The sequence below is a fragment of the Pimephales promelas genome, chromosome 4, assembly GCF_988280905.1.
Source record: "Pimephales promelas chromosome 4, fPimPro1.hap1.1, whole genome shotgun sequence".
NCBI classification, from domain to species: Eukaryota; Metazoa; Chordata; class Actinopteri; order Cypriniformes; family Leuciscidae; genus Pimephales; species Pimephales promelas.
The window spans coordinates 39175560-39198804 of NC_142772.1; the positions used below are offsets into that span (position 1 = coordinate 39175560).

General features: G+C 37.2%; 1 protein-coding gene across 6 annotated transcripts in view; it reads left to right on the top strand.

Moving 5' to 3' along the window:
• wscd2 (WSC domain sialate O sulfotransferase 2) overlaps positions 1 to 23245 on the top strand; it is a 69180-nt gene that overhangs the window by 23985 nt on the left and 21950 nt on the right. For 4 of the 6 annotated variants that reach the window (XM_089130488.1, XM_039658211.2, XM_039658210.2 and 1 more), the window contains exons 2-3: positions 16180 to 16294; positions 17405 to 18285. In XM_089130488.1, the coding sequence (XP_088986614.1) occupies positions 17859 to 18285 (427 nt within the window). In that variant the 5' untranslated portion in view covers positions 16180 to 16294; positions 17405 to 17858. Of the gene's footprint in view, positions 1 to 734; positions 895 to 16179; positions 16295 to 17404; positions 18286 to 23245 lie in introns of those variants that run through there. The other 2 variants (XM_039658213.2, XM_039658214.2) reach the window with 2 other exon arrangements.

Sequence of the window (23245 nt, forward strand, 5' to 3'; positions counted from 1 at the left end):
CACAGGGGCCTTGTAATGATCTTGAATGGTTCATGTGGTTTAGCAAATGGAAGAGAAAAGTGTCATTTTTCCAGCAAAGGGTTTCAAGGACTGTATAAGGAAAAAAACACGTATCCAAAGAGACAGTTATAAAGAAGTCTGTATCTATGATATAGAGCAATGTAAAAAAAGATGGAGGCATCCTGTTTTGTTTGAGAAACTAGTGGCTGATATTAATCAATGACTGAATCATTCATTTGATGAACTGAAATAGATTCATTAACTAATTCATTCAAACCATCGATTCCCTAGATATGCTTCGAGGCATCCATTTCACACTATTTTTCAGTCTCTTTATTGAAGGGTAGACTGGTTACTGAATGTGCCCCGGGATAATGAACTGATTATGTGTGTGAAGAGACACAGAAGACCCTGAGAAAGACGCTCCTGAAAGGGAGAGGGAACGAGAATAATAGGGACTTAAAAGTGGTCTTGAGATAACATTCACCATGTCAGTAGGCTTGCAGCAAGCAATAATTACCCACTGGGAATGGCAGACCTGTGCTTGTTCAACAGTGAACTCTTCAGTCACCTCAAAGGACGGCCTTTGTGGGTGTGTGTGAACCTGAGAGGGTGGCCGTACACAGGGCCACCACACTCTGGGGTCCTGCCAATGTTCACTCCCACTTTCAATCCAATCAGGATGTCGGATGAAATTACCAGTCACAATGGTGGCAATGTGAGATCAACTTTCACCAATGGAATGGAATAGAACAGAATGAAAATGAATGGAAGTAAATTGCTTGGAATGGCACTCTGTATAATGGAATGAAATAGAATAGTGTGGAACACATTATGTGTAACAATAGAATGCAATGGAGGGAATTGAATGAAATAAAGGAGACAGGAAGGACGGTAAGATCTGCTCGCATTGTAATGCACCACACAACTCTCTCGGTCCGTGGAATCTAGCCGTATTATGCTTAATTCCTTGAATTAATTATTTTTCTGGTAATTAATGCACTCTGAGGGAGATGATCAGTGAGGGTGAACGGGAAAGATAAACAGACTGCTGCTGTTTTAGGCTTTCCTCTGTCTTTTTTTCCTCCGTAGGGCTATGCTGTGTTTGTTTTAGTAATGGAGTCATTATACTCATGGTAATTACCTGCTAATGGTGCAGGATCAAATCCAAACCAAAAACACTGAAAATAATCAACCCTGTTAACTAAATGTCATTTAGACTGAGAGTAAGAGCATTATTGGGAGGTTGTCGGTCGCTTTTAACGGGGGGCGGCACAAAACATTGAGTGATTTGGATAATGTAAACTGTTCCCAACGTCCTTAAGGTCATTTTTGCTTTTACAAATGTTAAATTCATTTGCATACATAAGCAAGAATGCTTTGACTTACTTGTTTTGCTGACTTGACATGAATACTGCTTTTGTTCAGATTCACTTTAGTTTTGAAACAGTGTCAAAAATAGGTTGCAAGACCCTATTTAGTTGGTATATCATTCATCTTGGTAAAAAAGTTTTACTTACTGACCCTAAAATTGAACGGCATTTCTAAGCCACATCAGCTCATCCTTAGGTGAGGGCTTAAAGAGATAGTTCACCCAAAAACAAAAATTCTTTCATTCATTACTTACCCTCATGACGTTCCAAGCCCATAAGACTTTCGTTCATCTTCTGAACACAAATGAAGATCTTTTTGATGAAATCTAAGCTTTTTGTCCCTCCATAGACACCTATAAAACTACCAAGTTAAGCAAACATGCTTGAGCTTCCGTTTATTAGATCTGAGTTAATGAATGTTAATGTGAACAAAAGCCTAAATTCAGCCTAAGTTCATCATATAAAAAGTTCGTGTCTCTTTAGAAAATTTGGATTTGGATTAGTTTTAGGTTCTCTTATTTGAAGCATGAAAGTGTCGTCAGTTGCGTAGCTGTAAATGGAGGGACCGAAAGCTCTCAGATTTTATTAAAAAAGATCTTCATTTTTGTATTCCAAAGATGAATGAAAGTCTCATGGGTTTGGAACCATATGAGGACATGATGATAAATAATGACTGAATTTTCATAGGTGGGGGTTAATAAAGGCTGAGAGAGTTTGCTGGAAGCTAGTTATTTTAGTTTTATCACGGATGGATTGGGTTTGGTGGACTTCCAAAAAAAATATATCCATTGACTCCCATTATAAGGCTTGGATGAGCCAGAACATTTTCTTATATGACTCCGATTGTATTCGTCTGAAAGAAGAATGTCATATACACCTAGAATGGCTTCTGGCCAGGGTGAGTAAATCATGGGCTAATTTTCATTTTTGGGTGAACTATCCCTTTAAGCCCCCCAAATTTGCCCTTGGCATTAACAGTCCTTATTCATTAATAAGGGCTACATTAAGATTGAAGGTAAATAATAAAATCATCCGGCACAGCTCATCCTGCTTGTTTCATCCCATGTCACCATGTACAAATAACAGTCAGTAGCAGTCTGTTTAACGGCATTAACACAGTGTTTTATAAACAGGATTTTAGATTTACACTATTGAGACTACAAAAAAATGTAAACCTCTGTGGTGGCAGTGCGTCTGTGGTTTAATGAGTCTTCGCTTACACTGGTATGAGGCATTTCTCATATCTCTGTAGAATGCGTTTACTCTGGACAAATCATCAAACACTTTGCTCCTGCCAAAGATGAGAGCTTAAACAATGCTTTCAGGCAATGTCAACATCTATTCCTGCACATCAGGTGGTGCTGGGGGACTTTTAGTGACGTAATGGGTACGAATGATTGTGATTTGCAATAATTATTCTGTCAACAAAGGATTCTTATCCTTTCACCATTGTTTAAAAACCTGCTGAATGAACACAGCTCAGGATATAGACCATGGAATCAGTCAAAATGGCCAGTCTTCTTCATACAGGTCTGATCTGACAACTTCTCTTCCCTTCCCCCAGCTAATGTCCTAATACATTTCTGCAGCAGATTATTTTGTATAATAGCATTTTAGCGACGACAAGCCTTACTGCCACATTTCTCAAAGGAACCCACAGTCATTTCTTTCTCTTGTTCGCCCCTCCCGTTTGTGTTCTTTCGTTCAACTCGTAGTTCACCCTACTTCTGCAATTTATCTTCCGCCCACTCTCTCAAGACTCACCAGCTCTTTGTCTTGCTCTCGCTCTCTTTCGTAGTCTATTTTTCTCTTGCACTCTCAGCTCATTTTTTATTCATATTCAGAATGGTTTCTGAAAGGAAGAACGGAAACTTCAGTGGTGCATGCGGGCGCTCAGCAACAAGGACATTTGCAGCACATACCCACTCACAGGCGCTGACAGACGCCTTTTTGTGTGCATGTACGCAAGCCACATGTAGCCTTCGAGCACTGATTTTCTTTCCCTGACTCTTCATCAATTGCATTAAAGGGATAATTGACTAAATAATTATATCACCCTCATGTCATTTCAAATCTGTTTGATGCCCTTTTTTTTCTGTGGAATACAAAATGGAAATTCTAAAGAATGTGCTGGTCGCTCTTTCCCATGCAGATAAAATGAATTGGGTGATTTCAAGTTTCAAAATAGGTTAAAATTGAAAATTGAACGGTATTTCTAAGCCACATCAGCTCATCCTTAGGTTGAGGGCTTAAAGAGATAGTTCACCCAAAAACGAAAACTCTTTCATACATTAGACTTTCGTCCCATAAGGCTTTCGTTCATCTTCTGAACACAAATGAAGATAAAATTTTCTTGATGAAATCTGAGCCTTCTGTCCCTCCATACACACCTATAAAACTACCACTTTGACATATCGTAAAGCTAATCCTTATGAATTGAGAGATTTAGTTCTAAATTTTCTGAAGAGACACAATCGCTTTATATGATAAACATATTTAAATTAGTCTTTTATTCACTTTTAAACATCGATCAGTGAACATAAACAGAAGCTCATGCTTAACACATGAGCATGAACCACATTGGTTCTTTATCAGGGTTCTGTCACTTCTGTCTAGTCTATTTTCTTGGTTTTGTGAGAGAGCCCTGACACCGTTTTGTCTTGTCTGACTTGTTTCATGTACTTTCATGTCATGTTTTGTCTTGTGCTGTGTAGCACGCAGCTTTTGATTTCACTTTATGCTTTTCTGTTGTCATGTTTTATGTGAGCGCGCGGCATATGAGTTCTCATTGGCTGCGTGTTCATGTCTCGTTTTGTGTGGGCACATGGCTTGTGATTTTTCATGTTTGGTGTGAGCACATGGCTTGTTGCCATACGCTCTCTTGATGATTGTCTAGCCCCTCCCTTCTTGTTACCTGTTTATTGATTAATTTTCCCCCCTTGGAGACACCCAACTAGCAAGTTAAGGTAAAGGAGTAGTTCACTTTTAAAAAAACTTTTGCTGATAATTTACTCACCCCCATGTCATCCAAGATGTCCATGTCTTTCTTTCTTCAGCCGAAAAGAAATTAAGGTTTTTGATGAAAACATTCCAGGATTTTTCTCCATATAATGCACTTTACTGGGAACCAAATGGTTCACGGTCCAAAAGACCGTGATGTAAGAGCAATGTCATCTGATTTTCAGTGAACAATGACACACAAAACTATCATATGGCTTTCATATAGACCACTTTTATGATATCTTTATAGTGTTTTTGTGTCCTTTTGGGTGAACTATCCCTGTAACATGGAAAGAGTCAGTAAAACCTTCTTTATTTGTTTCTTTGTTCTCTGTCTCTCTCTCTCTCCTTGTGTCTCAACTCAGGAAGGATTTGAAAGACAGTGCTCTCCTGAGACACAATTGTCTGTTCTTCCTGCTGTCCCATTGCTTGTAATCAGACTAACCCAACTCTAACTAGAGCTGTAGCTGAATGAATGGGATTGCACTTAAATACTTATTCAGCAAGCCAATCTTCTCTTCTCTTCTCTTCTCTTCAAAATTACTATCTTCATCATTTGCTTGGGGGGATTTTGTTATGTACTTTATCAGGGTTGAGTTTGGTTTTCTCTCGTCTGTTGAGAGGACTCAGTCTAGACTAAGAGGCTTTAGTAGCAAAAGACAGACAGGATTATAGTGTCTCAGTCAGGTAACTGAAAAGTTTAGATGTCACATTTGATTTCTTTATGTCTTATGTTCATTTACAGTACCATTTAAATGTAAGCAGATAATTATGTACCATGCGTGTCATGTATCATGATAAACCAATTACATAATATAAAAATGATTTACATACTTAGTTGTTCAGACCTAATGTCTCATCTTTATTTTGTTTTTTTTTACTAATATTAATTTAGTAATATTTGTATTTTATCTATTTATATCATTTTAAATAATAATTTATGTATGTATGTATATATATATATATATATATATATATATATATATATTATATGCATAGAAATACCTTTTTATCTGAATCAAGTTTTTTTCTGTAATAAAATTTCCTATGCAGCAGGTATGACTGTGGGACAAATTGAATATAAATATTTATATATATATATATATATATATATATATATAAGTATGTTTTTTAAGTAATTTAGTTGATAAGTTGAACTTGACTTGGCCAGGCTCAAAAATATTTTCATGTTATGAAAATAACTCTATCTCTTTTGCTCAGATAAGCTGAGGTCAGCGCGTGGCAGATTTAAGATAGACAGGCTTGTGTGTTTGTATTCATGATTTTTCTGTTATCTCTGTGTCCCAAGGGTTTATTATTCCTAATTATATGAGGTCCAAATGACACCCAAGTGAGCTTTTGTTAAGCCATTAAAAAGCGGGGAATCGCCAGGGTTTGGGAAGAGCATCCAGGAAGGGAAAGCCACACTCCTCTGAGGAAAGATGAGTGAAGCGTTTTTCCGGCTTGGCTATAGTGTGGAAAAACAGACTGTTCCTCTAAGTTAATTAATGACGTTGTTGACCGAAGGTGACACAGGAAACACTGCCGTAGTGAACTCTGCTGAGTGTGTGCATGTGACTGTTACTGCTTGAGTTGCCTTATTCTTATCTCTTGATATTTTTTAGTGCATCAAATCAGCTTGCATCAATCTCTGTAATAAAAACAATGTTTGTTCTAAGAGCTAAATGTGTTGTATGACTGATATGAATTGCAGTAATATAGGCTAAAAAACTGTCCTCTGGGAGTCGTTATAAAGTGTTTAAGGTGTTAATACTTTACAATAGTGTTTCATTTTGTTAGAATTGTAATCGTCTGTTGTAAAATAAATCGACAGTGCGTTAATTTTAAAAGGCGAACAGAGAGCCGCAATCAAGGCATTTGTAAATCAGAAAGTAAATCAGCCGTCCTTCCTACAGGATTCGCTGGCTCTGATGGTCGCTAAGAAGATGGAACGCAATGAAAACCTCATTATTTTACTACTTCTTCCATACAGTTGAGTTCTGTTGACAACTATGCGTAGCTCAACATACGTCACTTACTGCATTGCTCTGATTCGTTGTAGGTCCAATTGATTGATTGATTGATTGAGGGTTTTTTTGGTCCCACTTTACAAAGTATTAAGCGGCTTTTAGTATGTACTTACATCAAAAAATAAGTAAATATGCTTATTGTGTTCATGTTGTATTGTACAACACTTTTGCTGCTCTTGAGATGTGATATGGGTAAGGTTAGGGGCAGGTGTGGGTAGGTATAAGGGTAGGTTAAGGTGTAAGCCAAGGGACAATTCTGTTTACATGATGGTATTTTTAAAATATTATGAAAAACTGTATATACACAATAATTTCATTGTATTAAAATATTAAATTCAATGTAAGTTCATAATACTTAAAGCCACTTAATATAGAGTGGGACCTTTTTTTTCCTGGTTCGGTTAAGACAAAGTCCTTTTAGGCAAGTCATGCCACTCAGCGGCCATCTTGGCAACACCTCCGGGTAGCTGTTTTGGACTAACAAGACCAGACTCCTATCTAAATGAATGGGCAGAGAGTCAGAACTGCACTTTCAGTGGTTACCGGGGCATAAAAACTGCTTGTATAGAAACAGCAGTAAAATGTGATAAAAATCGCTGAAAATATTTGATGACTTTGCCCCAAAATGTTTAAAAGTTCTTTTCTCAGGTTATAGGCTAGGTTTACTACGCATACGCAATGGTTCTCGTCTCCGTTGTCGCAGACATCAACTGTGCGCATGCGTCAGTGGAAACAGACGATAGGCTTGCATGTTTCCCGGCTTGACTGTTAAAAGCAGATGATTGGCTTTCCAGCAGGAGGGGCGGGGCATGTTCATACAACCGCCATCTTTGGCGTTACGGGTTTTCCCTATAGTTGTATTGAGGATTGAGGAAGTGGTTAAACTTAAGACCATATTCTATAAAAAAGGTTGAGGCACGCCTCATAATTAAAGCCCTAAGGACTATCAGACACACATTGACTAGAATATGAGTATAAAGAAGTCATAGTTAACCAACTATGTTACCAAATGAGACCTAATAGTAAAGTGTTACCTTTAAGGCCAGTCCATGCTTATATAAGACGTTATTTAATGTATGGGGTTTAGTGAGAATAACAGAAAAATATCTAATCAGTTCAATGCTCATTATCTTGATTGGAATAGCTTGAGAGTTTCAGGTCAGTAATTTTTGAAATACAGCTATTACTTGAATGCATAGCAATCATGCAATGAGTCAGACATTTCTAGATTGATTCCATTACTTTTCTGCTTGTAGACGTCTAAGAAATAAAAGCATTAAAAGCTCTATTTGCTTTTTAGATTGATAAAGTTCACCTTGCATGACTGTGTCAAGAGGTATGTTCTGTTTTGGTCATGTTTTTTTGTGTTTTGCTTTTGTCTTCCTTGTCTGCCTGTTTGACTCAGTTTCTCAGATTATCATTCTGGGGTGCGTTCCCTGAAGCTAACTATGGTCACAAGTTCTGTCATTACCAACACAATTCAATAGAAATTACTACCATAGTTGGCTAACGATGGAAACAAACCCCCTGTTGACAATTAACTCATTTGTCCCTGTGTATAACCGCTTTCTGTTGTTTGTCCTGTCTAAATCAATGTTGTGGTATTGTTTGAAGTTCGTTTCCATGAGTGCTTTTGAATTAAAGACCTTACGTATTCGTCTTTGTGCGCTTACTTGTGTACAACAACTCGTGACAGTATGACACAATTTTACAATTTAAAATAACTTTTTTTTAAATTATATTTTATAAAAGATTCCTGTGATGACAAAGCTCAATTTTCAGCAGCCATTATTCCAGTCTTTATTGTCATATGATCCTTCAGAAATCATTCTGATAATGATTTGGATCAAGAAACATTAATCAGGAAGCATCAATTAAGAAACATAATAAACACTCTTATTAGCAACATTGAAAACAGTTATACTCTTAAATATTTATTTGGAAATCGTGATGCATTTTCTTTCAGGATGGATTTTTTTTGTTGTTGTTGTAATATTATAAATCTGTTTTAATGTATCCTTCATTTTTTAATAAAACAAACAAACATTTTAAAGCTATGTAGCAGAAAAAAATTAAGATACAAATGTGATATGAGAACAATATTCCAATAAAAATGTCTCCAATTCTTAAAGTCCTCTTCTAGCAGTTCAAATAAATTGTCCTATATTTTTAGTAACATAATGCTAGCCAAATATAGTTGCTTTAGCACATTGGCTTGTTCAGTGTATCTTTTTGTAGATGTGGCTATAGATAGAAATGTTTTTTTTTTTTAGAAAGCTGTAAAAAAAAGCTGTGCAGTGAATCCTCCCGTTTTAATACAAGATGCAGGACTCATAATCCAGTAAGGATTGGTAAGGGGATCTGAGGAAAAACAAGCATTGCCAAATGCACATACAGTAGTATGGAATATCATGCTCAAGAACAATTCTATTGTAATGTGCAGCACATACTGTATGTGATGGGATTACTAACTGTTCTTTCAACCTATTTTTGTTGGCTCCCTTTCGCTCTCCATACCTCCTTCTGTTTCCCCAGATGAATAAAAGCATGAGGATTGAGGGTAATGGACTATGTAATATTATAAAGATTACAATGAGGCACTTCTCTCCAATCCCTCAGTTTAAGCTTCCCTGTAAAACCCGATGGTCTTATTGTGCTGTCCATAGAAGCATTACAGTCACTATTAGCTGATATTAGACATTTTAATTGAAATAGCTTCTAGTGTCAGCACAATGGAGATACGATTAGACATAGATATTCCCTTACCTTTGCAGTCTAATACATTCTAAATATATATTTCCCCTTTTTGTCTAGATACCTATTTTTAGGGTTTAAACAGCTACAGTATATCTCATTTCCTACCATGCAGTTTTAATGCCATATTTTCATGACATTTACTGTATGTCACTGTAATTTTTAGGTTTTGTTTCAAGCTTAATGTATTTTCAGAAGGCTGTTAAGTGCAATAGAAAATCTATTTAGATAATTAAAACATTTATCATTTTTTAGTTTTGGTGTACACCTGACCCAGCTAGCAATAGTCATCATTTCACCGTTTAAGGTGCTGTATGTAACTTTTTCACTCTACTAAAGCAAAAAATACCATAATATGTTTGCAGATATCTAGGAAACATGTAGCCTGTGAAAACCCAGACAATTTCCGGCAAATTTAGATTTGCTCTGCAAGTTAGTCTGGTAAAGAGCTCATTTGAACCCATTTCTAATCCGTCAAAATCGTGGCACCAATCAGAAATGTTGGGGCGGGCTTTACACAATGATGACAGCACAGTGAAGGTGAAGCAGATTTTGTACATTTACAAAGATGGATGCTGCTGAGGAACTCGGGGTATGACGGTTATACACGTCATTAGAACTCTATAAACACAAACCATGTTATTAAAATATTTTTTTCACAAACATTTTTTAATCATAGAGAATGTTGCACGATGCACGAGCACAAAGGTGTATGCGACAAAAATGACGCGTTTGGTGCGCAAGACTGTCAAGACCCTATTTCGCTTGGCTGTGTGCACGGCTGTTTTTAAATCAACAGCGCGCGCGGAGTCGAGTCCGAGGATGAACGACTTCAAGCCGAATCTACCCGAGCATGTACGTCTCATCACCACACCAGTACCCAGTTTGCGCGTCTAATTTGCAACGTTTTTTTTTGTTAAGGTTTTGTTTACTGTGTGTGATTTATTTAATGGAAAGCACATTCACTTCTAGTTGTCTTGCTGTTAATTTTAAATGAACGTAGAGCAACAGACGAACGCTCTGCATACGTCATCTCCTTCGTCGCTCTGATTGGCTTTAGGTCTATCCAATTGTGTCCAGAGGCATTTGAGCCACATCCGTTGGTGACGCCCCTTTGGAAATGATTTGTCTATGAAGCTTTGCCAGACCATAAAGGCCATTGCACACTGATTCCGAAATTCACATCCGAAAATTTTGCACTTAAAAAAAATTCGACCTCACGTTATGTCAATTACGCTTGTACACCGCTTCTGAAACTTTCGTCCGTCATAAAAAAATTTGGATGGGGTTCGATTTTCTGCGTTTTTCGCATCCACAGTCAACATATTGAGAGGTTTTTTGACAGTTCAGGAACGGGGGGGAGCTCGTTCCGCACATCACTGCACATGCGCAGTCCTTTCGGTTTCAGTTTTCAATTCAATCAAGTGTTTATTATGTTCTCTCGATCAGATTAGAAAAGGAATAAACCTCCCCTTTTAATTGGATCGAAATTTCAGATCAAATAAGAATGAGGTGATTGAGCAGCCAATTCGATAACTAATGTATTATTTAGGCTCCAGAATCGCAAGCAAAGCATCAAACTGTTCCACTGACATTCTGAAGTAAATTTTGAATCGCTAGGGATAAGTTCGCAACTCCTTGATAAGGAGTAATTTGCGCAATTTCAGGATTGGATGGACCCAATATTTTGTCTTTCTTCTCTTTTCAATAAGAGGGAGCGCAACAAAATCATCCCCACTGCTTGACAAATCCATTTTGTATTTTTGTGCGTTTTTTCCCGCAAAGGTTTAATAAATACGCATCGGATTCAGTGTACAAGGTTTCAATGCGTGACGATTTTTTTAGTCTGGCGATCACGAAAAAACGCATACGAAAATTACGTACTCAGTGTGCAATGGCCTTAACTCACTTACAACTGAGAATGGTCTGGTTTTAACCAGCCTAGGAAACATGCTGAGTTCATACTCGTTTTTTTTCCCTGAAAAACACTTCTACAGCCAGTTATTTTACTTTGAAATGTGCGTTCTGTGTTGGAATGTCTGTTTATGTTTTTGTCTGTGGGATCTCACCCACTGCCAGTTCACCCAATAGTGTTTCGATGCCAGTTGGCAGGAAACAGATTATTGCAGCCAGCAAACAAACTGGGTCAGAGATTGCAGATTCTATCAAACCTTAAAAGCCTCAGTATCCATCAAAAAATCTCTATGAATGAGAGCACACAAATAAATCAACTAATCAACTTACAGTGTGTTAGTCTCCTCAGCTTTCATTGTCAATTGTGCTTGTTCCTGTTGCGTGTCCTTAAACTGGCAACCCGCTTGAGCGTCGACTCTGAAGAGGAGGGGGCGGGAAAGCAACGATCTCCAATATTTTGAATTTGTACTGCTGTACCGATTTCGACCACTAGCTGTCATTCTTACAGACTGCACCTTTAACTATAGACCCGATATTGTCCGGCTATTAGTAACCCACTTCTAAAAATGACCTTGAATTTGGATACATGTCATTTTTGCCAAAAATAAAATGTGAGATGAATGATATTCCATAATGTAAGCAAAGTCAACAGTGATTATAAGGTGTTTGGTTTCATTTCTTTGACATATTTGTGTCTATTCTTGAGCTATGGTTAGACATCTATTAAATTTTCACTGACAGCACAAATTTTGCCTTGTTATAGCCTAGACATCTGGGCTGTTTTTGGACGGCTATTAGACGCCTTTTAAATGCAAAATTGCTTGTTGGAAACCAAGTCTCACATCAGAGTATTAAACCATTTTCTGAACTCAAGTGCACACAAGCAGTTCATTTACGGTATTGGGAAAAGACACACTTGTCAATATCTCAAAGAGGTTGTCTTGAGCGCTCAGATAGCCCACTTCTCTCACCTGCTACATCAAGGAAAATGTCCTTAAGTGGTGTGTAAACCCTAGTAGCAGGATCAAATGGAGGAGAGGAAATCCCTGCAGATTCTCTCTGAGAAATTGTTATGTGGCTGCCAGGTCGTTTGAGCAGGCACACCAGTAATTAATTGCAGTTGGGCATAGAGCCAGTAACAGACACATGCTAAGAGATCAGACATCCCTCTAATTAAAATGACTGGCATGAAAACAGCAGGGTGGGGCAGCTTTTGTGTGCCTAAAACAGGCTTTAGCCATGTAACTTATCCAGTAAAGAGATATGATGTCAAGTGCAGTTCATGGGTGTAGGTTGGGATATATGTTCCTAACAAAGTAAAGAAGTACTTTCTATTAAAGTAAATGTATTTTTAATGTATAATTAGTTAATTAATAAAGAGTAACCAGGGAAGCCATCTTGCACACTATTGTCTGAATGTTTATATGTGGCGTATTTTGCTCGTACGAATTTTCTGTGCACTGTTTTCTGTAACTTAAGGCCACACTATGGAGAAAATATCTGATGAATCTTCGAGAAAAAGCAGTTTGCCCTAGTTTTAGTTATTTGTCCTATTGGTAAAATATACATTTTAAACTTTTAATTGTTGAACATATGCATAAAGTAAACTCCTTAAGCCAATATCTAGAACATAAGAAATGTTTGGATGTTTTTATTCTGTGCACAAAATACATGCTTACAGTATATAAACACTCATTGTGCTGATGAGCTGACAATTTCACCTGTGTAGGCGAAGGCATGGTGCATTTGTGGTATATCAAATAAAATGACATATAGTAAGTAAAATATGGTCTGGTATGTTGAAATGTGACAGTAAACCAGAGTCTAAATACACAAAGTCAATATTTAGTAGATCACTTGGGCATTCATTGCAAATGTAAGTGCTTGTCAATGTCAAAGTTTAAAAAATGCTGGTCCATGGCAAGATCTTGTGGCCTGTAGATTCTAATGTAAACATCATTACGGTAGCTGTGGAATTCAGCCTTTAATCTGAAGTGAAAGCCGTCGCTGCTGAACAAAGAAAACATGAGGAGGCAGAGTGAGGGAGAGACAGAGAGAACGGCCCCTGTGGTTCTGGGGTCATGGCCCTTAAATGGGGAAATGCTGATGCTGTCATTTTTAACACACTACATGAGGTCCCGCTCTGAACTTTTGGCAGGGATTGGGGAATGCTTTTTACTCAACTAAAGATAGTTTCATGTGTGCTCAGAATAATGGTAATCTCTACTACAAAATAAATCCTAAACAAATAAATTTTCCTTCTGTCAGTCAGAAGAATCAGCTTCTGTTGTAAGTCATGATTGTTATTTCGGCAAGACAATTTCCTGTACCCGAAAATACAATGATTTTAAAATGAATAAAATTTATTTAATGATTTATGACAGCAATAGCATAAAACTAAATGTCGATGTTTTCTGGTGAATGTGAGTGGTGCTTTGCAAAAGTCTCATCTAGAGTGTTGATTTGATAAGATGTACTGGACAAATGATATATTGCCAAGGTTTACAGTCTGAATGCAATGGTGACAGCGTGGGTGGTCCCACAGGAGCTGTGGTATTTTTTATTTACAGTTGGGCATGTGCAGGAAAGGGCCTGTAATGGCACTGTGGCGCTCTGTGTGCTGATGCGCAGTGGCTTGCCTCCTCTAGCAGTAATGGAGTGGGTATTTATGGAAAAGCCTGTGGACTGTAACCTGAGGTCATGGCCCTTAACTCAAGCAGCCAAGATTAATTCTGACATGGTTGGCCCATGAGTCTCTCCTACTGAACCTTTTTCAACTTATTTGGTGTGAATGTGAAAAACATCCATCAAAGAATGCCAATCTGGTCAAACCACTTTTGTCTATTTTTAAATATCCTGCTACCCTGAGAACGTCCTCCGAGTGAATAACGCTGTGTGAAGATATCAGTGTTAAGAATTACCACTGTGAAACAGTTTGACTCTTTGTTTCCCCGTTTTCTAGTATTTTGGTTTAGTCCTGTTCTGTTTTCCCACCGCTCATCGATTTCCATGTCGACCATCATCAGTTTATCTTCATCACCTGTGTCTTGTTGATCACCTTCTTCTGTATCACCTGGTTTGGTTCGTTAGTGTCTGTATTTAGTTTGCTCAGAGAATGTCTAATAGGCTTTATGCACAACTTACTTCCGCATTCTCTGTAAAACAGGTCGCATCGCTTCCGGTCCAGGTCTTTTGTATGTGCTTCATGAAATTTTTTGCGGTTTTACTCAAGATAACTTAAAAGGAGCGAACAAAGATTAGCATAACCAATATCCCTCACATGTGCAGATTGATATTTAAACGTTTTATATTTTTTATTCTTCACAGTAACGTTTAGATATTTAAATGTAATAAAACGCCAATAACAAAGTGAACTAGGTAGGTTAGCTGATTACCTTAAATATCCATAGATATCGTAGTCAGTTCTTACGGCCGTTAACACTTTCTCTGACAAGCGGATGCGATGAGACCCGTTTTCCGGTTTGGTCACGTGACGCACGGCATAAAGCCTATTGAAGAGAACTGGCACTGGCTGGTTACTTCCGGTTTCTGGGCTGGCTGCAGTAACACGTCTCTATCCATGCGGGGGCGCTCGCGGTCGAGTGCAGAATGAATGGGAGTCAATGGGGTTTCACCCCCAGAAATCCACTTTTCTCAGGATGTAATTTTTTGTCAAGTAATTTGACAGTTGCATTCAAAAGGGAGGGCTAAGATAATACACTCAGCTGAAAATTGCATTTTTAAGTTCATTTATCTGTTCTAAAAATCCGTTCAAAAATGTGATGACGTCACACAATAGCAGAATGCTAGCGTGTTCCGGCCAACAACGGCCTAACCTGTAAGACATCGAAAGGACATAAGTACTCGTTCATTCGACTTTTGGCCTATAATCTATATTGAACTTGCGGAATCAACAATAAAATCTATGCTGATTTAACGAATAGCAGGTGAAAGAGACACATTTAGCCGTTTAGCCCCATAGACTCCCATTCATTCTGCACTCGCCCGCGATCACCTCCAGTGGAATTCTAATGGAACTGCAACCAAAATGATACACTATAGGGCTAATAGGAAGTGCCAAGGCTCTCCGTTAGACGGGCTCTGGTTTGCTTCTGTTCAGTATGTGTTTGTTGATTGATGTATATGTTACGAAGTGTTTTGCTGATCGTCTTCCCGTTTACCTGCCTTGACCTGTTTCAGTTCTTTGTTTGTAAAAGTTAGGCCCCGTTTACACGAAGGGAAAACGCAGATATTTCCCCTGCAGTTTGGCCTCTCGTTTACACGAAAACCCCGTTTTTATCACAGAAAACGATTATTTCTAAAAACTCCGGCCAAAGTGGAGATTTAGGTTCTCTCTTGTCGATTCTGAGAATTCTTATTGGCTTGCATGGCTTTATCCTTCTCCCTACACTGCCGCCAATAGGTTTGGCATAGTTATGATGGCGCTCGACGGCGTATTTATGCAGGTGTGTGCATGATGTTATATTTAAAATATTTGTTTCGCTAAACACCCGGCTTTCTGTAAACGTGGCCTAAATCTTTGATTTGGAGCTTTTTGCCTCAGCCTTATCTTTACCCGCACCACACCCGCTCCATTTATGTTTAAATATTTTTGTCTTTGTTTTTTATATTAGTGTATCTGTTTTGTAATTTACAATAAAACCTAACACATTTATTTTTTGTGAAATCATTTTTTGAAAAGTGTGCCTGCTTTTAATTACAGTACCTCGCTTTAAAATAAATGGCATTTGTTTTGAGATTTTGATACTGAATGCAATAACATTCATACACTTAACTGTGACTTTACAGTATATCTGGGGCCTCAATGCTTTTGATTGTAGATTTAATAGTTTAATATTAGTGTCTTTATTTTAATTGATCTGCACTCATTACTATGTTACACTAACAAACACAATGTCTCCAAGCAGCAATGAGTTTTACCACAAGAAACACACACACACACGCATGCCTGGATCTACAAAGTTAAAAACATGTGCTTAAGGCAAATAATAAAAAAAAATAGCTTACACTAAGTGAAATCCTTGACACCCTGGTGTGCAGCATGAATTTAAATGAATTTTCCCTCTCTTTCCCTCCCCTCTCTGTAGGAACTGAGCTATATCTACACTGAATGAAGTCTGTGTGCTGCTGGTTTAGAATGTTGTCACGATAACATCAGCATGACTCCGCTCTGACTGCAGCAGGTGGGAGCCCAAGGGTCAGGTAACGGTGACATTGGGTCATTGTGAGCCCAAACACACACACTCTCACATGCACATTCACGTAGTCTGTAGTGAGATGTTAGCTACGGAAATTTCCGTTACCCTCAGAATAAGGCTGATTATGACTGCTTGTTTAAACACTCTGCCTGAATGTTTTTTTCCCCCACTGTGGACACTGGAGTCTTTGAGAAAACTGAAATGGACTACTTCCAAAAAAAATAAACTACTTACTTTACCAATGAAGAAAAAAAAATGTGTCAGATAATAAGACTTTTAGTTACCAGTTTCCTCAGTGTTTTTGACTGCATTCAGATTTCTGGTACAAATATTTTTCAAACGGATTTAAACAAGATACTGTAGATATTTTATAAAATTCACAAATGGACACAGGAAGTCTTAACAGTTTTTGTGAGATTTATGCTTAAAAAATAGACTTGATATACATTATTACGATCTGAATACGCATCATTTGCATTTTTTTCTCAGGCGAATTAATCTTATTTTAAGGATGTTTTGATATTTTACTGGAAAATTAGAAAAATATTTAGGAAAATTGCAGTGTTCGCAAAGCTACACGAAAAATAAGATAATGACATCATTCTGTGAAGCAAATGAATGAGTTTTTGGCACTGTGTATCCCTGAGTGATGTGATGTTGATGTAGATTTGTTTCAAGAAAATATGAGCTAAACAGAAAAACAAATGCATTTTAAATGAATCTTTTAATGTCTTAAAGATCAAATCACAAGATGAACGTTTTTATAATAAATATCAGCCTTATCGTCTGGAAATGTCTGTAAAAAGACAAACATCCTCAAGCCAACACAGCTTTTGGACATAATTAAGACATGACCAGCCTGTCTTTTTCAGTGTAGCTGTTGCGTAAACGTGTACAGGCTCTTATTGGCACATTTCTGCTCACTCCAGAGCCGGGCACTTAAAAGTGTCTCGCTTCTGTGTTTGATGGTTTGGGTGTTCATCAATCTGCTGCATGGTGTTATTGAATTCCAACTCTATGCCCTTAATCGCTCTCAGATATAGTGCTTTTCTTTGCTCAGAGACCTCATCAGTAATTACTTGGTTTCCATTAACTGTCATGTTATGTTTTTCAGTCTGTGAGTGAGGACTGAGTCAGGAATGAATCAGCGCTGCTTTTGATTGACGGACAGCTCGGTGAGAAACAAGGCCTCTGGAGAGCGAGAGTCCGATAACAGGAGTGAAAGCGTCCCCCCAGCAATATCATCTTTCAGTCTTCACTGCCACTCGTCTTTCACAACATGGCCCCTGCTGTGGCACCGGTCTCCTCTATCGCTGTGTCTTCGAGGACATAGAAAGACACCGGACACACAGCGTTCCTGGATACTGCCGCAGAGGAAAGCTGGGGAAGTGTTTTCGGGTCCGTAGCAGATGGACAAACTGTGTTAATCATCAGTACCTTCACCTTTACAACGACTGTTTCCTAGTTAGGTAATCGTTTTAGTGGTTCAAAGGTACTCGCGGTACAATGGACGTTTTAGGAAGGTGCTGTCTCTGATTTTATATGTTTCTGTGCAACATTAAAGGCCAATGCGTGTGGCTCGAGAGCCCATCATGGCCAAAACGCTGCTGAAGATCCACCGCTATTTCCGGCGTAAACCGGTACGCTTTTTCACCTTCATCCTCCTCTACCTCACCGCTGGCAGCCTTGTTTTTCTCCACTCCGGCTTCTCCAGCGATACTTCCACCACTAGCGCCTCTGGAAGCGGACGTGACCCACTTATATCCGAAGGTGGGGGCGGCACAGGTGGTGGGAGCTCTACCTCTGATGGTCTGGTGCTCCTGGGGAGGGTGTTTAAGGAGACACGGAGAGCCCCCCGGAGATTTGGACCACCGTGGATGAAGGAAAATAGAGCACAGGATGCACCGGAGTGGGCCAGAAGAGGAGTCGATCACACCAGCAGTTGGAGCCATGGAGCCAAAGGAAGAACCACCAAAGAGATGGATGATGGGAGAGGTAGGAACATTTCCCTCACCATGGCACCAAAAATGTAACATCTGTTTAACTTCTGAAATAGACAGACCATCCTGACCGGTTATTGTGGTAGATAATGACCTGATAATGACCTGAAAACTTAGAGAACAATGTATAGAAAGACTTTTGGACAAACCAGTACCAATGTATTTCCATTCTAGTCCAACCTGGTTAATTCTACACTACAAAAAAAATAATTTTCACTATCAGTATCTTTGTCTTGTTTTCAGTAAAAAATAATTCGACGTCTTTAATAGCCTGATTTTATGATTTTTTTAGAAGAATATCAGTAACCACACAGTTTCTGGTCTCATTGACTTCCATAGTATATTTTTTTCCTACTATGGAAGTCAATGAGACCAGAAACTGTCTGGTTACTGATATTCTTCTAAATATCAGAAAATCGGCTGAATAGATTCAAAAACGGTAAAACCCAACTGTTTAACTCTGGGGGAGTTGTAAAATGAGCCTATTTCCAAAAAAAGTGGAGTATCCCTTTAAAGTGGTCATGACATGAGAAATCAAATTTGCCTTAATCTTTACCTAATATGAAAGGTCTTTGTTCCATTAAAAAATCCTGCAAGTTTCATAGCTTATAACATCCTAAAAACACGGGTTAAACACGGGTTAAATGCATTTGTATTTGACTGCCCCAGAGCATGACATTGATGAATAGGTATATATATCGTCACACTATAGGCTCCGCCCACTGGCATTCAGTCACTTGAAACACTTTGGAAATAAACATTTGTTGAAGGATAAAGCAGTCAGCTGTATTGGATCTGACTGCAACTGTATCACAAACCATAAGTAAATTATTTCATAGTGCATTTTCTGTAAATAAGGTTTTATATGGATAATGTTTTTAAAATACTTACGCATTCAATATTGAGTGGGCGTTGATGCCGTTTCCTACGCAATGATGTTAGCCAATCATAACAAAATAACAATGGCCGTTTACTGACGAGCCTTAAAGGGACTTTTTATGTAATTTGTTATCTAAAATAAATATTTTTATTCATAAATATGTCCTCAGTGGTGTACAAATACCTCTGACAATTATCCTCGTAAAATATATAACATTAGCCTTGTGGTTTTTGGATATTTTACTGCAAAAATCCTACACATTGTACCTTTTAATTAGAACAACACTTGAATGTTGGTAAGTTTCATAAAGAAAGCCAACATTTTAAACACAAAAAGTTGAGAAAAGCTCATTTGTGTCAAAAGACTACGCCTTGATCAGATTCAGAACGATGATCAAAACACAGATGGAGTAACACCAACACCCCCAAAGCTTCACAATACATGTCATGACCCCTTTTAAACAAGATACATTTATTTGAGAAGAAAAATTAAGTCTTGGTTTTAGACTTTACCAAAGCAGTTTACCCAACCAATTTTTTTTTTTTTTTTGCACCACCATAGCCAAGACACTCACCTGCCAAAGTGAGTGAAGCTAATTTATAAGTGCAGTCTCTCTGGTAAAGCTGACTGACCATGGATGTAATTCTGCTTAAGCATTTTCCACACTGCTGTCAATGCTGGTCTTTTCATACACAGGATTGCCTCATTTAACAGAATACCACACTTTCTCACACAGACATGACACATGTGGTTGTGTGTGTAAAAAGAAAGTGATTAATGTTGCACTTCTGTCATGATGCAAACCACAAACCACAGTTCTCCTTGCAATGATAGGAACCTCAGACACTCTCAGTGGAGAAAGAGTCTTAATTGAATGTCTTAAAGCTGCTTCAAATCAGCTTTTTTGGGGTTAAAAATGTTTTCGGGAGATTCGAGCATATTGTGGACTATATGAGTCATTACGTCACATCTGTAAACACACATCTGTACACATAAAGAAGAGTCTCGGTTAGTTGACTATATGATATTGAATCATTACATCACATCTGTACAGACACATCTGTACACATAAAGAAGAGTCTCGGTTAGTTGACTATATTGAGTGTGAGGATGTTGGAGGTAGAGATTTATAGCCTTTTCTCACAGCACTTGATATAATTAAACTTACGGTATCAATTTGATGGCGGATTTGATGAATTTCATCAAAATGGTGAAATTTACCCATCAATTATTGCACACCACCTCAGAAAATAATAATACGATTTAATAAGAAATCATTTATTATATATTTAGTAGGCTACATTTAATTAATCACATTGTGCTTTATAACTGCAAACAGAAGCATAGAAACTGAAAGCATACCTGAGGTGAATTTAGCTGAAAAAAAATCCTATTTATTTTAGTCAAACTTCATGAAGAACACACGCATATACACGTATATAAAAGATTAATTATGATTTATAATTATTTACTTGCATATATTATATCATCATGCTAATCTTTATGACTCAAGTGCTATATGGCGTTTCAGATTAGCATTTCAGAAGTGCTCGGGGTGTAGTGAACACTGTGTGCCCTGTGAAGCAGAACGCAGCTATTGATTAGAACGAGCTGATTGGCCCTTCAAGATGCGTGTCATTGGTCAGTTGTTGTCACAGACAGTCATGGATTGAAGGCCATGGTTGAAGCTCAGTGGAGTATGGTAAACCGCCTTAAAATGCTAAGCTGGCCGTTTTGGTGACTGTTGAAGTAAATAATGAATGCGTGTGTGTGTGTTTCTTCTTCTAACGCTAGAGTAACACATTTGAGAACTGTTGTTAGTTCATAGCCTTTGGCAGATGCTTCATCTCTCCTAAAAATATTTTTTTTGCTGAACAGTAGGCACGAGTCTTAAAATCTGTTTTTTAATGGAAAAAGCAGAAGCATGTTTTTATAATGAAGACAAAAAATGTCATTGATACATTTAATAAAACCCAATTTGAGTGATTCCAATGAAAGAATTTTTGGTTATCCTAAATAAGTTTAACAATATTCACATTTATGGGTTAGCCATGTGCAAATGAGAATCATTCTTTGAACTAAAAGCTTCTTCTTTTAGGTGATATCATTAAATATACATGATGTGACCTCCATCATGGTTTAGTAGGAAAGTGTGTTTGATGGTGTTTGCTGAAGGTCTTAGACGTAGAAAGCTGAAACATGCCAGCTATGTATACAATGCTATGTTTTTTGCTAACAGACTCCAAGTATCACTTTTAAATCAACATTTGATGTTATCATTCCTATATGTCCGTTGACGAAAACTATAACGTAACAATAACTATTATGACAACTACACTACCTGTACTATTCTAAAGTTTGGGGTTGGTAAAACATTTTTTAAAATGCTTTTGAAAGAAGCCTGACTAACCTTAGTGAAAAAAAAATCTATACCAAAATGGATTTTAAACACATGTATTTCATAAGTGTACTACAAATCCATTAACATATTTACTGACATATGCTTGAGAATTACTGATATAAATATTATGATTCAACTTTATTTGGAGCATTTCTTTACTGCACAATGCATATTTATTAATATTAAGCCTAAGTGTTTTAATATCACCATTAGTAAGCGTAGTATGATCTCTGTATATATCAGTCTTTAAATACAAGATATTTAAAGTGTACCTGAAGTATACTTGCTGTAGTTCCATTTCAGCACAATCAAATACTGAGTATATCTTTAGTTGGTCCTCAGCATTTATTTTGAATAAGTGCATGAAGTGCAAAATTAGTTGTTCCAATTTATTAGACTATAAGTATATCAATTTAGTGCACTAAAAGTGCAATTGCAGGGGTAATAGTATGTAAATGTATTTTTAGTATAAAATAAATGTATTTCAAATACATTGTAGCCTATTTATTTTTCACTAAGGAAGGCTGCATTAAAATACAATATAAAAACAGTAAAAACAATAATATTGGGAAATATTATTACTAGGGCTCTCAAACGATTAATCGCATCCAAAATAAAAGTTTGTGTTTACATTATATATGTGGGTGCACTGTGTATAATTATTTTATATATATAAATACACACACATGCTTGTGTATATTTAAGAAATATTTTCATGTATATACTGTATATAGATTTATATACAATTTATATTATATACAAATATAAATATATGTTTTTCTTAAATATACATGCATGTGTGTATTTATATCTATAGAAAATAATTATACACAGTGCACCCATGTATATAATGTAAACACAAACTTTTATTTTGGATGCGATTAATTGCGATTAATCGTTTGACGGCCCTAATTATTACAAATTTAAATAACTATTTTTCTATTTTAGTATATTTTAAAATGTAATTTATTCCTGTGATGGCAAAGCTGAATTTTCAGCAGCGATTACTTAAGCTTTCAGTGACGCATGCTCCTTCAGAAATCATTATAATAATTGCTAATTTGGTGCTTAAGAAACATTTCTTATTATCATTGTTGTAAAACATTTGTGTTATTATTTGTGTGGAAACCATGATTTTATTTCAATATTCTTTGATGAATAGAAGAAAACCCAGCATATTTTGGAAACAATCCTTGCTGAATATAAGTATAAATTTCTTTTTATAAAAAAAAGTGTATATTAGTGTCCACACACAATCATTTATGAAAACTGCCATTATTTTGAAAATTAAAATGTTATAGTTATAGTTCATGGTGTGCTGTGCAGTCCAAAGTAAAATCTGAAAGACTTTAGTCATGATTAGTTTAGTTTACAGGATGCATTTTGCAAGTTACTTAAATCATGGTGAACATTACACCAAGAAACAGAATGGGCCCCTTTCAAATGAAACCATATTCTCTTTGAAATATGGACTACATTCAGAAAAGTCCCACCACAGTACCCTGTGTGAAATCACTAGTTCACACAAAACCCCACAAAAAGCCAAAGGAAAGCCAATTAGTGGATTATGTGAGTCTCGGGTCATCACCTTTATCCATAGTGAGGTTTGAACAGATGGTTGTCAAGTGGGCTCTTGAAAAAAGTGTAACCCTCTAATAAAACACTGCATGTGTC